We start from the raw sequence: 14383 nt of genomic DNA, 5'->3' as shown, positions 1-14383 counted from the left end.
TGTAGAGACAGACAGGTAACCAGTCTATCACAGGGCTGACATGTAGAGACAGACAGGTAACAAGTCTATCACAGGGCTGACATGTAGAGACAGACAGGTAACCAGTCTATCACAGGGAGACATGTAGAGACAGACAGGTAACCAGTCTATCACAGGGAGACATGTAGAGACAGACAGGTAACCAGTCTATCGCAGGGCCGACATGTAGAGACAGACAGGTAACCAGTCTCTCACAGGGCTGACATGTAGAGACAGACAGGTAACCAGTCTATCACAGGGCCGACATGTAGAGACAGACAGGTAACAAGTCTATCACAGGGCTGACATGTAGAGACAGACAGGTAACCAGTCTATCACAGGGCCGACATGTAGAGACAGACAGGTAACAAGTCTATCACAGGGCTGACATGTAGAGACAGACAGGTAACCAGTCTATCACAGGGCTGACATGTAGAGACAGACAGGTAACCAGTCTATCACAGGGCCGACATGTAGAGACAGACAGGTAACAAGTCTATCACAGGGCCGACATGTAGAGACAGACAGGTAACCAGTCTATCACAGGGCCGACATGTAGAGACAGACAGGTAACCAGTCTATCACAGGGCCGACATGGCGAGACAGACAGGTAACCAGTCTATCACAGGGCCGACATGTAGAGACAGACAGGTAACCAGTCTATCACAGGGCTGACATGTAGAGACAGACAGGTAACCAGTCTATCACAGGGCTGACATGTAGAGACAGACAGGTAACCAGTCTATCACAGGGCTGACATGTAGAGACAGACAGGTAACCAGTCCATCACATGGCCGACATGGCGAGACAGACAGGTAACCAGTCTATCACAGGGCTGACATGTAGAGACAAACAGGTAACCAGTCTATCACAGGGCTGACATGTAGAGACAGACAGGTAACAAGTCTATCACAGGGCTGACATGTAGAGACAGACAGGTAACCAGTCTATCACAGGGCTGACATGTAGAGACAGACAGGTAACCAGTCTATCACAGGGCTGACATGTAGAGACAGACAGGTAACCAGTCTATCACAGGGCTGACATGTAGAGACAGACAGGTAACCAGTCTATCACAGGGCTGACATGTAGAGACAGACAGGTAACCAGTCTATCACAGGGCTGACATGTAGAGACAGACAGGTAACCAGTCTATCACAGGGCTGACATGTAGAGACAGACAGGTAACCAGTCTATCACAGGGCTGACATGTAGAGACAGACAGGTAACCAGTCTATCACAGGGCTGACATGTAGAGACAGACAGGTAACCAGTCTATCACAGGGCTGACATGTAGAGACAGACAGGTAACAAGTCTATCACAGGGCTGACATGTAGAGACAGACAGGTAACCAGTCTATCGCAGGGAGACATGTAGAGACAGACAGGTAACCAGTCTATCGCAGGGCCGACATGTAGAGACAGACAGGTAACCAGTCTCTCACAGGGCTGACATGTAGAGACAGACAGGTAACCAGTCTATCACAGGGCCGACATGTAGAGACAGACAGGTAACAAGTCTATCACAGGGCTGACATGTAGAGACAGACAGGTAACCAGTCTATCACAGGGCTGACATGTAGAGACAGACAGGTAACCAGTCTATCCCAGGGCCGACATGTAGAGACAGACAGGTAACAAGTCTATCACAGGGCTGACATGTAGAGACAGACAGGTAACCAGTCTATCACAGGGCCGACATGGCGAGACAGACAGGTAACCAGTCTATCACAGGGCCGACATGGCGAGACAGACAGGTAACCAGTCTATCACAGGGCTGACATGTAGAGACAGACAGGTAACCAGTCTATCACAGGGCTGACATGTAGAGACAGACAGGTAACCAGTCTATCACAGGGCTGACATGTAGAGACAGACAGGTAACCAGTCTATCACAGGGCTGACATGTAGAGACAGACAGGTAACCAGTCTATCACAGGGCCGACATGGCGAGACAGACAGGTAACCAGTCTATCACAGGGCTGACATGTAGAGACAGACAGGTAACCAGTCTATCACAGGGCTGACATGTAGAGACAGACAGGTAACCAGTCTATCACAGGGCTGACATGTAGAGACAGACAGGTAATCAGTCTATCACAGGGCTGACATGTAGGGACAGACAGGTAACCAGTCTATCACAGGGCTGACATGTAGAGACAGACAGGTAACCAGTCTATCACAGGGCTGACATGTAGAGACAGACAGGTAACCAGTCTATCACAGGGCTGACATGTAGAGACAAACAGGTAACCAGTCTATCACAGGGCTGACATGTAGAGACAGACAGGTAACCAGTCTATCACAGGGCTGACATGTAGAGACAGACAGGTAACCAGTCTATCACAGGGCTGACATGTAGAGACAGACAGGTAACCAGTCTATCACAGGGCTGACATGTAGAGACAGACAGGTAACCAGTCTATCACAGGGCTGACATGTAGAGACAGACAGGTAACCAGTCTATCACAGGGCTGACATGTAGGGACAGACAGGTAACCAGTCTATCACAGGGCTGACATGTAGAGACAGACAGGTAACCAGTCTATCACAGGGCTGACATGTAGAGACAGACAGGTAACCAGTCTATCACAGGGCTGACATGTAGAGACAGACAGGTAACCAGTCTATCACAGGGAGACATGTAGAGACAGACAGGTGACCAGTCTATCACAGGGCTGACATGTAGAGACAAACAACCATTCACACTCACATTCACACCTATGGGACATTTAGAGTCACCAATGAACCTATCCCCATCCTGCATGTCTTTGGACTGTGGGAGGAAGCTGGAGAACCCAGAGAGAACCCACGCTTACACGGGGAGAACATGCAAACTCCACACAGAAGGAACCCGTAGGAATCTAACCTGAGACCCTCTAGTTGTGAGGCGACAGTGCTCACAGCGTGCAGCCCCCTGTTCCAACTTCCAACTAACCAAAACAAATGCATATAAAGATGGATTACCATTTAAAAAAATCTTCCAGTCCTGGTCAGACGGAGGAATGTGACGCAGGGCTGCGTAACAGAGAGCGACTGCTCTGGGAGGAGAGGTGATTATCACAGTCCATAGACCCAAAGCTGACTGGGACCCCACCGGCTTTGCACCAAATGTGGAGATAGATTTTATTCCTGTACGTGAGTCGTCAAGTAAAGAGACGCTGCTTTGCTGGTTGCCAGGAAAGCTTAGAGCTTCTGGAAAGGGGTCATGAACACAAACCAGAGCAGGCAACACTGTCGGAGGACAAATGGGAGAATAAAGACTAGGTTGTGCCTGATGTCTTTAAAAGGTAATATCGCAGTTGTTTTTGTCTTTTTTTGTTTAAAGCTACTCGACAAAAAAGTTTTTAGAATATGAGCAGAGTGAATTCAGAGAGAGCAGTGTCTGCAAACTGCAACCTAAACATTTTACACGCAGGTTTTGCGCGAGCGCATATAAGAAGAAAATTCCCTTTGAATAATGCGTTTCTCGAATTGTGATGTCTGCAACCATGACTTCAGTGCAAACTCTCCAGGGAGGAGGAGGAGACGGGGGAATAAACGGGGAGACGATGCCGTTTGAACAGTGCTTCACGGACAGCTGAGCACATAGTGAGACGAGATGATCTGAGGGCCAGCAAACAGTTTGGAGTGCAAATCGGTAAAAGTGTAGCTGGCATCGTGGATCCAGCAGACACGAAACATAACAGGCGTAAACATCTGCGCTGGTGGTTGACAGCTTTCGTTTGTGGTGGTCGTCAATGTTGCCATCTGTCTCAGCAGAGACTAAACTGCTCTTCCAAAGGGGGAAACGAAAGAGCACACACACACACACAGAGCAAACACAAGGTTATTGTATCTGTCAGCAGTGCACCTGCCAGGCTTCACTGCAGACCTGGACGGCCTATGGCAAAGGAATGAGGCCCAAAGTGTGTGTGTGTGTGTGTACATTCCCATGGTGACTTTAAGCTCTGGGACAAAAAACAGACATTTTCCATTTGGTGCTCCACAAGTCCCTCGAACCTCTGAGGCGTCACTAGACAACAGAAGAACAACAGGCATTGACACACACACACACACATACACACACACACACACACACACACACACACACACACACACACACACACACACACACACACACACACACACACACACACACACACACACACACACACACACACACACACACACACAGAAATGAATGGACCTGCACTGTGGGTTTAATCCACGGAGGATCAGAGTGATGGAGTGAAACCGGAAGCTGGAAGCTCTTTAACAGTGCTGATTGGTATGTTGAAGGTAAGAAACACACTTTGGTTGGTTTCACAAAGTTCTCCCAAGTCAGACGATCACTTCCACCTCAGGCAGTGATTGACCAGGTGTGCAGAAGTGAGAAAGTAAGCATTCTTCACACAGCTCCTTTGCCACATTTCGCATCAAACACCACAGGTGCATCCAAAAATGGATGACGTGTCTAAAAGCCCTCTAAGCTCCTTGACAGAACCCTAATTTGATGCTTTCCCCCCCACCAGTTTCTGTGTCGTACACATGATGGTGATCCCTAAACAGAGTTACTGCACATGTGCGGTGTCATCCACGTAACTCTGATGGGGACTTCAGAATAGAGAAGATGGGAGACAGAGACAAAGAGAGGTAATGAGAGAGAGGGAGATGAAATCAGCGCTAATTTGTTTAGCATCGCTGTCACCACTCAAAGTGACGCTGGTCGTAATGGGCAGCAGGCAGACCCAGCATCCACCACACACACGACCTCCCGTGACCTCTAGTAATGGATTTAAATGTCAAGGCGTGAGGTGGGTACGGACAAACTGTACACGCACACACAAACACGCACACACAAAGCATAAGGAGGTTGCCAGATCGCTGAGCCGTTCAACTATCAAAAGAGACACTTCGATTTCATGCCACCGCCGCCACAGTGAGTTTGCACACAGCCAATAACGGGTAAACTGGCACATCTTCTTTCTCCCATTTACAGATCGACAGGCACAGCAGCTATTTTTACCTCTGCATAAAAGCAGAGACTGTTTTCACACGCCGCCAACTGGAACTGTGCCTTTCATTAAGGAAATCTATTTAGAGCCAAGCGGGCAGGGGGGGGGATGAGCTCTGATTAAATCTTTCAATGAAATTGTTTTGAGGCTCTGTCTGTTATTTCATCACCACAGAGCCCGGCAGTTTTTTTTAACACCAACGGGGCGGGGTGCAGTTTGCCCCCTTCAACTACTTTTACGAGCTTGATTCAAGACGCAGCTCAATATCATTCCCAAACCGTTTTGTCGTTGGAGTTCTATCTCCCAGACTCTGGTGTCGATCACTGCCGCAGAGTTAGATGAGCAGGTCAGCAGACTATGACTTTGCCATCAGTGTGTATGTGTGTGTGTGTGCGTCAGTGTCAATTAGCCTGATACGCACATCAGTAGGCCGAAGATGTTTGAGTAAACGAGGGAAAGGGAGGAGAAACCCAAGAGGAAGACAATACATGACAAAGGTGCATCAATAGGAACATATTTTGGTTGCAGGATCAGTAAAGTATCTTCTCCTGTTGGTTGACCTTTTCTCAGACATCTTGAAACTCTACCCTTTACAGTGTGCGGGCTTCTTTCAATCTTTACCTCACCCAACGCACCAGAAACTTTGTTTTTAGACCTGATAAAAGAAACATCCTCACCGATGCGATCAAAAATACGAACATAACAGCTGCAGCTAAAGCCTCTCCTACTGTTGCTAGCAGTGATCGCAGTTATGATCTCATTGCCTAAACCTCCTTTTTATTTTAATAAAGGTAAAACTGACCGGGCGTGGCGGGTCATGCTATACCTGCATGCACCAGTAAAAGCAGCTGAGGGCTCTTATCCATTCAGGGGCCGTCCATACAAAGCAAAACAAACTTTTTTTCTCCGTTTTGCCTTGGCGTTGTTTCAAGAAAATCCACGTCCAGACAAATCCACTGAAAATGACTCAGCGCGCTGTAGTACATATTCCAGGCCCTTATGCGGCGCTATTTCTGCTACAAAAACGCAGAAGAAGAGACGGGGCTTGACCGGATGTTTGCCATTGCTATGGCAACACGTGAGAGTCACGGCTAATCTCCGCCCGACCACCCGATCAATAAACACCCATAAGATGACAATTTGGCCCGTATAAATAAAACCAACAATAAGCACCAACAGCCGTCACCCTAAGGACCTTGACGAGGCGTTCTCACACATTGGGATGGATTAATTAGACAAATAAATGCCTACATTCATGGGAAGTAAGCTAGCGGTTGTTTGTTAGCATCGTAATAAACGACGTACAGACGAGCAGAATATCTGCTACGAGCACGGAGGCCGCCGTTGTTGTTGTTGTTATGAGACGTCGCGGGGGAAGAAGTCAGGCTCGAGGGTCAAGGGGTAGGCCGATGACGTCAGCGTATTCGTTTTCGCCGTCCACACGAAAACGAACACGAAACGGAGGGGTGTCGTTTTTTTCTTTTCCACCCTGAGAGCTGGTTTCAAAAAAGTGCATTTTCAGGCCGCGAAAACGCCGGATCCGTTTGGACGACAGGGCGAAACGCACAAGACTTCTGCGTTTACGCACTGAAAACGTTTTCGTGTGGACAGGGCCTAAGTGTCTGTTACCTAGGTGGTGGATCATTCACTTGAAATGTACTTAAAAAATAAAGAGAGAGAGGGGGGGGGGACACACAGACAGCTGCGTCGTTCCCGGGACGATGAGGCGAGACGGCGCTGCCAGACTTTAAATAATGACCTTCCTTTTCTCTCAGGCGTGACCACTGACTGTTTCACCAACAAGCTCGTCAAAAGGAAAGACAGGAACTCTGGGAAACACGAGCGCCGCCGGGAACAGGTGGCTTCCCCACCATTGGATTTCTGCTTGTTTTAATTAGTAAGGCTGAAACATCAGAACTCCCCGTCAATGCTTAGGTTAAGACGTGACTGGTGGCGATCATAAATCATGTAGCACACGTCTGAAACAGTGTTTCCACTACAACGGTAAGTCCCTCTGGCTCGACGGCATTCCTGAAGGATCTGAAAGACTTTTTGTTTGTGCAGTTCGAGCGAAGAGTTTGGGGAACTTTGGACGTTCAGAGTCTTTTCAATGCCACGACCAAGCAAGAAATGAAGGGGGGGAACACTTTGGTGGAAAGTATGCAGCCATGTGAAAGTGTTTAATCACTAAGCTCCCCAGGGCGCGTGGCTGGGGCATTTCAACATGCCACTGGGAGCAACACAAGGGTAACTGTGGACACACACACAGATCTTAATCACACACACACGGACACAAAGCCCAGAATTCAACAGACGTTACTCTGTGCACTATGAGTTGATGTTAGTCTTCCGGTTTTCATCACATCAAGAGAAGAATAACATGTTTCCATTGGACAGAAAAACACTGATGCACGTCAACGGTTTGTGTTACATCTCCTCTGAATCGAGCCAGGATTCACATCTGTACGTACACATGGGGGACTTCCAGTCTCAACCTTTACAAGCACTGGGACATTCCCAGTCTCCTTCGATAAAAACCTAGTGTCTGTGCTGTACGCGTAGCCCTCTATGATCCAACGTGTACAAAGTCAATCACTGTGCTCGGGCAATTAAAGACTGAGAAACCCTACATTCCACTTTTTACAGAGGAGCATGAGACGCAAAACATACTGAGATAAAAGACAAAGAACTCCTGGAAAAAAATCCATCTGACAAACATTCCTGGGCGATACAAAAAATATTTGTTTCAGGGTGTCATCCTCAAATTCCTAGAAATAAAAAAATAGAACTACCGACAAATATAGTTGTCATAATTGAACTACCCTCTCATTCATGTCTGTCCAAAATGTCATCATTTTATCCCATTTGACATCTGTGACAAATTTGAAGAAATCCGGTCAACGCGTTCCTGAGATATCTTGAATGGGACGGACTTGAGATCACAGTGACCTTGACATTTGACCACCACATTCTAATGACTTCATCCTTGAGTGCACGCGAGACCTGAGACAGACCCGACGGACAAACCAAAAGCATAACGCCTGTGTTGTTTATGTGCAAAGGCGGCTTATAAAAATACAGAGCCTCCAAACCTTTTTGGATGATACGCATATGATGGGTAATCATTCCAGATTTGTGTGTGTGTGTGTGTGTGTGTGTGTGGAGGCTGGGACACTTTGATTACGAGGGAGAGAGAGGGCGAGTGCAGCTGCTGTCCTCTTAACAGCATCTCCTCTGCTTCATTAGACTCTAGTCTCCGTCTGTGTTCAGTCCTCATGTTTGTTTCAGGCGATGGGGAACATGAATCAAAGCGTTCTGAGGTTTGCTCTCTTACTTCCTGCACACAGAAGGAGGAAAGCACTTATACAGCAACAAAATCCTCTCCGGGGACAGGAGAGAGGAGTGAAGGGGAAAGCGAACAGAGCGACGCAGCACTTTGATTGCAGCCCACGACTGTCTGAGATCCAGAAACTGATAGCTGTACGTACAGAGATCACACCGGGGGCCAGTAAAAATGATATGATGGGGAAGGTTTCGTACGCAGCCCAAACTGCATTAAAGACAAAGGAAAGTGAGAGTCTAAACAAACCAAAAAAAGGGGATGAGGGAGAGCAAACGATCCTGTCTTTTCTCTGCTGAGTAAACATCCCTAATGGGATGGACTGAAATGAATGTGCTCTGCATTTGACAAGGCGAGGATGCCAGAATTGATTAACACAAGAGATGCATCATTGTCCTCATCTATGGACATCTTATTTTAGCTGATGTATGACACGATCTGGAATATTTTTATTTAATTAAATAAGCAACAGCCACTAGTTGGAAGGTCAAATTGTGGATAAAGTTTGGGTAACGATAAAGAACAGAGTATGCATTATACATCTAAAAGGTAAAAAAATGTTGACATTGGCAAATGCAGCCTGTGAAGTCTATGCAGTGATTTTTTTTTCATGCGATTAATTTACACGTCAGCATATTATTTTCAAACTGCTGTTTCTGTCATGACTTATCTTATTTTTGATTTTTCTGAGCTTTCACATGGAAAATTAAGTCATCAACCATTCACAATATTTCTAAATATGCATTTATATTGTACAACAACTGGGAGGCACTTAGTCCGAACCAAGAAGGAAAACGTTATTACTCCTTTCAACCTTTACAAAAGCAGCGCGGTCCAGATCCTTCCTTTCTTGCCTTTCACAATAAAAGCCCAGACATGTACACTGCGTAACATTTTAGCAGAGGGAACTCCAATTCACCCAGAGCATTTTGCTAAAAAGTTATTCTTTGCCCGGTGTTATTCTTGATATTTTATGTCTGCCCTCTAATAATGCGACCAAATATACTGAACCATACGTACAGCAGACTTTGACCCAGGCATCAGACAAATTAACGTCTAGAGCTTGCTCTGTTTTCAAGCAGACTTTTGTCTTTGTCTCTCAATGACACAGGTTTGCCAGACCGACAGTTTAAAAGCCTTCTTCCTTGTGACCCATCGTTTCTCTTCCTTAGTCGCCTCACAGACGCCGAGGTCTCACAGGTCAGCCCCGTGACAAATGGCGCAACTCATTGTGAGGAGGAAGGAGGAAAGGAGAATAAAAGAGTGAAAGGACACTGTTGCAGCCATGCCGGGCAACGACCTCGCCATTTGGACAAACCCACGCTTTTTTTAGACCCACGTCCACTTGAGGAGATTCAAAGTCGTGCCGCATGCATAAAGACAGCGGGTTGAGAGGCCCACTTACTGCCGGTCCATAGAATATGCTCCATTACTAATACACCCACCCACGCACACACACCACACCCCAGCTAGCCTTTCACATAATCCCATGGGACCTAACCCCCCCCTGCCAAAAGAGTGAGTCTGCCACGAGCCTCTGATTCAACCCTAAACATCCCGCTGACCCCCTGCACACACAAACCCCCCCAGAGAAAGTAAAGGGCCCTAGGTCGGGCAGGTGCTGCCACAGAGTGGTGGCCATGTGTGTGTATGTGTGTGTGTGTGTGTGTGTGTGTGTGTGTGTGCGATAGTAGGGGGCCCATTTGCCGTCTGTCAGTTGAACATACTGCATGCATGATCAGCCAGTCTGTTTCTCTTCTCCTGGGGTTTCTTGGCTCTATCGTGTGTGTGTGTGTGTGTGTGTGTGTGTGTGTGTCTTTGTCAGTGGATGCCAGCAAGTGTTTCTTACAAGATCAGCCTGACTGATGGATCAATGCATCTAGGATTATGTATCACCCCAATTGCATTATCAGAGTGTATGTCAGCGGAGGACACTCCCACAGCCTCCAGTGTGCTCTGACTCCTCTGACGCTCACGCCTCTGCAGGAGTTTGGTTTGACAAAGCCAAGGCCCGGTTACATGTCATGCTGCGATTGTTACCCAGCAGGCAAAGGATTTAAAGCTGCACCAGGCAAGATTTGAATCTAAAAATACATTCGTCTGATCAGCCTAAATCACAAACTGGGGGCTGAGGGAGAGACGACTGTGCCATCTCCTCCAGCTGAGACCCCGTAGTTTCGCCTCATTTAGCCAAATTAAAATCTTGCGCCGGGTATGAAAGAGACGGCTCAAAATTAATCAGTGATATAAAAACACATACAGCAGTGTGTGAGCTCTAATCAGCAGCATGAGATCATTTGTGATGCTTAAAGTGGCAAGGATGGCAACCATGAGTGAGCTGTGTGATGTTTAACATCCAGAGGCCAGTGTGGAAAATGTCCTAGTGCAGGTTAAAGTCACTTCCATTAGTGGTAAAGTCACTGTTACAGCATTATTTACAACGTTAAGGCCATGATACACGGGGGAAAACGTAAGATATCACATAAAAGTAATTAATTGGCATGTATCACACTAAAGCACTTTCCCACATTGAAAAGTAACTCAACCCGTTTCCCCGTTCCCATGGATGCTTATGGTGCAATATTGCAAAATTTCCCCCATGTGTTCATGACCTTTAAGCGTGGACAACGCAGCGTTTGACCTGGTCAGCACATCTGCGTTGGTTCAAGCTAATAACAGAGATTGAGTCCGAGCTCAGCCACAGTTCACACAGATGAACACCTTCGAAGACGCTCCACAATGAGTCAGGCATGCAATCGGTGAGAGCTGGCAGTACATACCTTGTCAAACAGAGACTTCCATTGCTGAGACGAGGGAAGAGAAAAGAAAGGAAGGAGTGAGCGAGAGGAAGAAGACGGATCTCAGAAACATGTGGGGTGGAGTGAAGACGGGCACCTGTTTGGAAATGATGAGTCTTGGGCCAAAAGGACTAACCCTTTAACTGCAGTCTAGAAATCACATGCTGCCATTATCTGATCGCTGTGTTCAATGAGCCAGCAAAAGATAATAAGGTAACAAAGACCTGGTCATTATGTGTGCAGTTTGTTATAGAAGGCTATTAGGATGTTTGAGACAACTAATGGAGCAAGAGTGAGTGTGTGTGTGTGTGTGTGTGTGTGTGTGTGTGTGTGTGTGTGTGTGTGTGTGTGTGTGTGTGTGTGTGTGTGTGTGTCCCTTTGAAATGCAAAGTATTATGTTCCGAGACGAGAAGGGATGTGCTGTGTGTCTTTGGTGGCTGCTCTCCTGTAATACTGGGGGCTTTAAATCCCCTCTGGTGTCCCTGTTAATCTCCAGCTATGCCATGACATTTAGAGAAATAGCCTTCTAAAATTAATGTTGATGCTATGACATTCTGCTTCATAAAACCAAACGTAGCCTACAGCGTGAATTTGCTCCAGTGTAAAGGGAAGTGGAGGTCCTGCTGCGTAAGTGGGAGAAATAAGAACTAAGGTGGAAGTGTGTGTGCGCTGGATGTCCCTCCGTGTGTGGTGCGCAGACTTACGTCCTCTGGAGCCACGGGGAGGACGTCGGTGCTTTCCAAAACCTCGATCTCTTCGCCCTCCGCGTTGGACGCCACCGCCGGAGAGGAGTTCACAGGCGCCTCCCGGGTTACGCCCGTCATCCTCGGGCTGCTCTTCTCCAGACACCCGCGGAGAGCAGCGACTCGATCCTCAGGAGCGACTCCACATAGTTCCCTGCGTTAGCAACGACAGAAGGTGAGACAGCAGAGCATCGTGCTCGCTGGCGCATCCCTTCGATTCCTGTCTTGGGTTTTGGTGGGATTAGTCCAGGTATGAAATGACGGACGCCTAGAAATGAAAAAATAAAAACTGCGCGCACTCCAGTTGACCCCAGCGCTCTTCCACGAAGACCGGGCGACCAAACCTTTATCCGCAGAGGAAAAGTTGATTTGGTTATAGTTTAGTAATAGTTCTGGGCTGTGGAGTCCCTTCGCGGTGTCACACCGGCGTCCACCACGTCGTTAGTCAGCAGCGACAGAGGTTTGCTGGAGGACGGAGGCAGCGGTCCAAGTTTGTGGAGCGGGGAGGGAGGGAGGGAGGGAGGGAGAGGAGGGGGCACGCACATTTACAGAGCGAGGCTTGTCCCTTTGAGAGATGCGACGCAGCAGCGGCGACAGAGCGCAGATCCGTCTGAAAGAAATAATGACATCATCAAACACTGGAAACAGCGTGATGCGTACTGGGTGACGCGCAACTGGCACACGGCGGCTCCTCATGGGCACCACCACATGGCAGGGGGGTGGGGGGGGGGGGGAGAGAGAGAGAGAGAGAGAGAGAGAGAGAGTACAAGCAAGTGCCCGATTTTGTTGGTGCGTCATGATACCTGGCACGCTGACGGCGGCGCAGCGCGAGGAAAGCCCTCCGCCGCGCGCCGACAGGAAGCGTCAAAGAGGGGGAGGACAACGTTGGGATATTACTTGGTTCGGCTCCAGAAGACGCCGGGACTCTGCTCCAGCTCCAGCCGCATGCGTCCCCCGAGGCAGAGGGAGAGAGAGATGGTGGAGGCGGAGAGGGGGAGGCAGGGAGAGGTTTTGTCCAGCGGTGAGGAGGGATCACCAGTCACCCCCGCTCAGGGGTTTTCGAGGAACTCCGGTTCCCTGGCTGAACAGCTGGCTGTCTCTGGCTCAGAGAGTTGTATAAATATATGACCGTTCTCTTCAATAATGTAGTATCTATTTTGTTAAGGACGCCTTTATAAAGCGTTTATCGGCAAAGGTTTACTGGTGGTAAATAATTAATGTGTCAATGTTTTACAGATCGGTTCCATTCACGAGAGGATGACAAAACATCTCTTTGTTTTATTCTTTCTGTTTGTTATAAATGTCTTCCTAACAAATGAAAGCGCTAAATAGACTAAATAAAGTGTGAATGGAGAAAAGGATCGGTTACAATGCTTTTTAGATGGAGCATTATAATAAAGTGGTCAAATGGTAACATTTCTCAGTGGTCCATTCACATTTAAAGATCAACTCGTGTTATAAATACTACTTCATCATTTCCCCACATAACAGCACAAAGTCTGATAGTGATGGAGGAAGCAGCCTATATTTAAAAGTACTACACACTGTAAAAATACTATGTAACAAGTTAAAGTCCTACAACATTATAAGTATAAATGAGAAAAATGTATTACAAGCAAAAGTGCAATGCAGGAAAACCTCAACATGATTAAATCATAATAATAACTTAAAGAACAGCAAATCATCACATTTGTCAAGACTAAAAGCATGACTTAAACAATTATCAAATATGTACATTTTCTGTCAATGCACCAATTGTTTTAGCTGTATGCTCTTGGGTAATATATTTTATATAAAATAATCATACTGTAACTAAAGCCGTCACATTATTGTGGCGGAGCAAAAAGTGCATTACTTCCCTGTATGAGTTACAGTGGAGTAGAATGTGGCACGGAACGAAAACAGTTTAGTACAAGTACCACCAAGTATTTGTACTTAAAGGTTGAGAAGGTGATTCTATTCAGAAACACTTTCTGTTATATTACTTGAAATCCTTGTACCTCGAACATACCGATAGCAATGAATACATTAAATGCTCTGACATAAAAAAAAAAATTTTAATGTCACCTGTGGCCGTGGCAGGACTGTAAAAACTCCGTCCAATCAAAAAAGGCAGTCGGAGAAAATAATTGGACGGCCTGCCTGTCTGGATGTTTACTTCCTGATCACCGCACTCTGCTGATCTCCAGCACTCCTTTTGGCGTTCTGGGGGTGCGGCTTTGAACAGAGGTCTGAACGAAGGGGGCGGGACTTTTTCGGTTCAGCGATGCGTTCAAAGTCAAAGTCTCTGTGGTTTTTCCAAATGACCTACTCTGCCTTTAAATACAGTGAGAAAATGTACTTTGTTACATCCCAGCACCACTCATAAATTGCTGAGCGGCTCATAAAGGAGGGAGCGCTCAGGGCTGTAAATTGTCCTCTCCTACTCTGCTACAATCACCCAGATGACTCACACCTACCATAACCTTTAGAGACATCAAACAGAAA

The 14383-nt window shown here is 47.1% G+C and overlaps 1 protein-coding gene across 2 annotated transcripts in view; it reads right to left on the bottom strand.

Moving 5' to 3' along the window:
* Positions 1–13371, bottom strand: part of rhbdl3 (rhomboid, veinlet-like 3) — a 58157-nt gene extending 44786 nt beyond the window's left edge. Inside the window, exons 1-2 of one of the 2 annotated variants that reach the window (XM_084005905.1) lie at positions 11858–13371; positions 11136–11159 (exon numbers count right to left, since the gene is read on the bottom strand). In XM_084005905.1, coding sequence (XP_083862031.1) covers positions 11136–11159; positions 11858–11977 — 144 coding nt within the window. In that variant the 5' untranslated portion in view covers positions 11978–13371. The remainder of the gene's footprint in view (positions 1–11135; positions 11160–11857) is intronic. The other variant, XM_084005906.1, reaches the window with a different exon arrangement.
* Positions 13372–14383: the final 1012 nt, after the last annotated feature.

Source organism: Eutrigla gurnardus, assembly GCF_963514095.1.
Source record: "Eutrigla gurnardus genome assembly, chromosome: 3".
Classification (NCBI taxonomy): domain Eukaryota; kingdom Metazoa; phylum Chordata; class Actinopteri; order Perciformes; family Triglidae; genus Eutrigla; species Eutrigla gurnardus.
The sequence above is the reverse complement of the archived record's forward strand: the minus strand, read 5'-3'. Positions and strand labels throughout refer to the sequence as shown.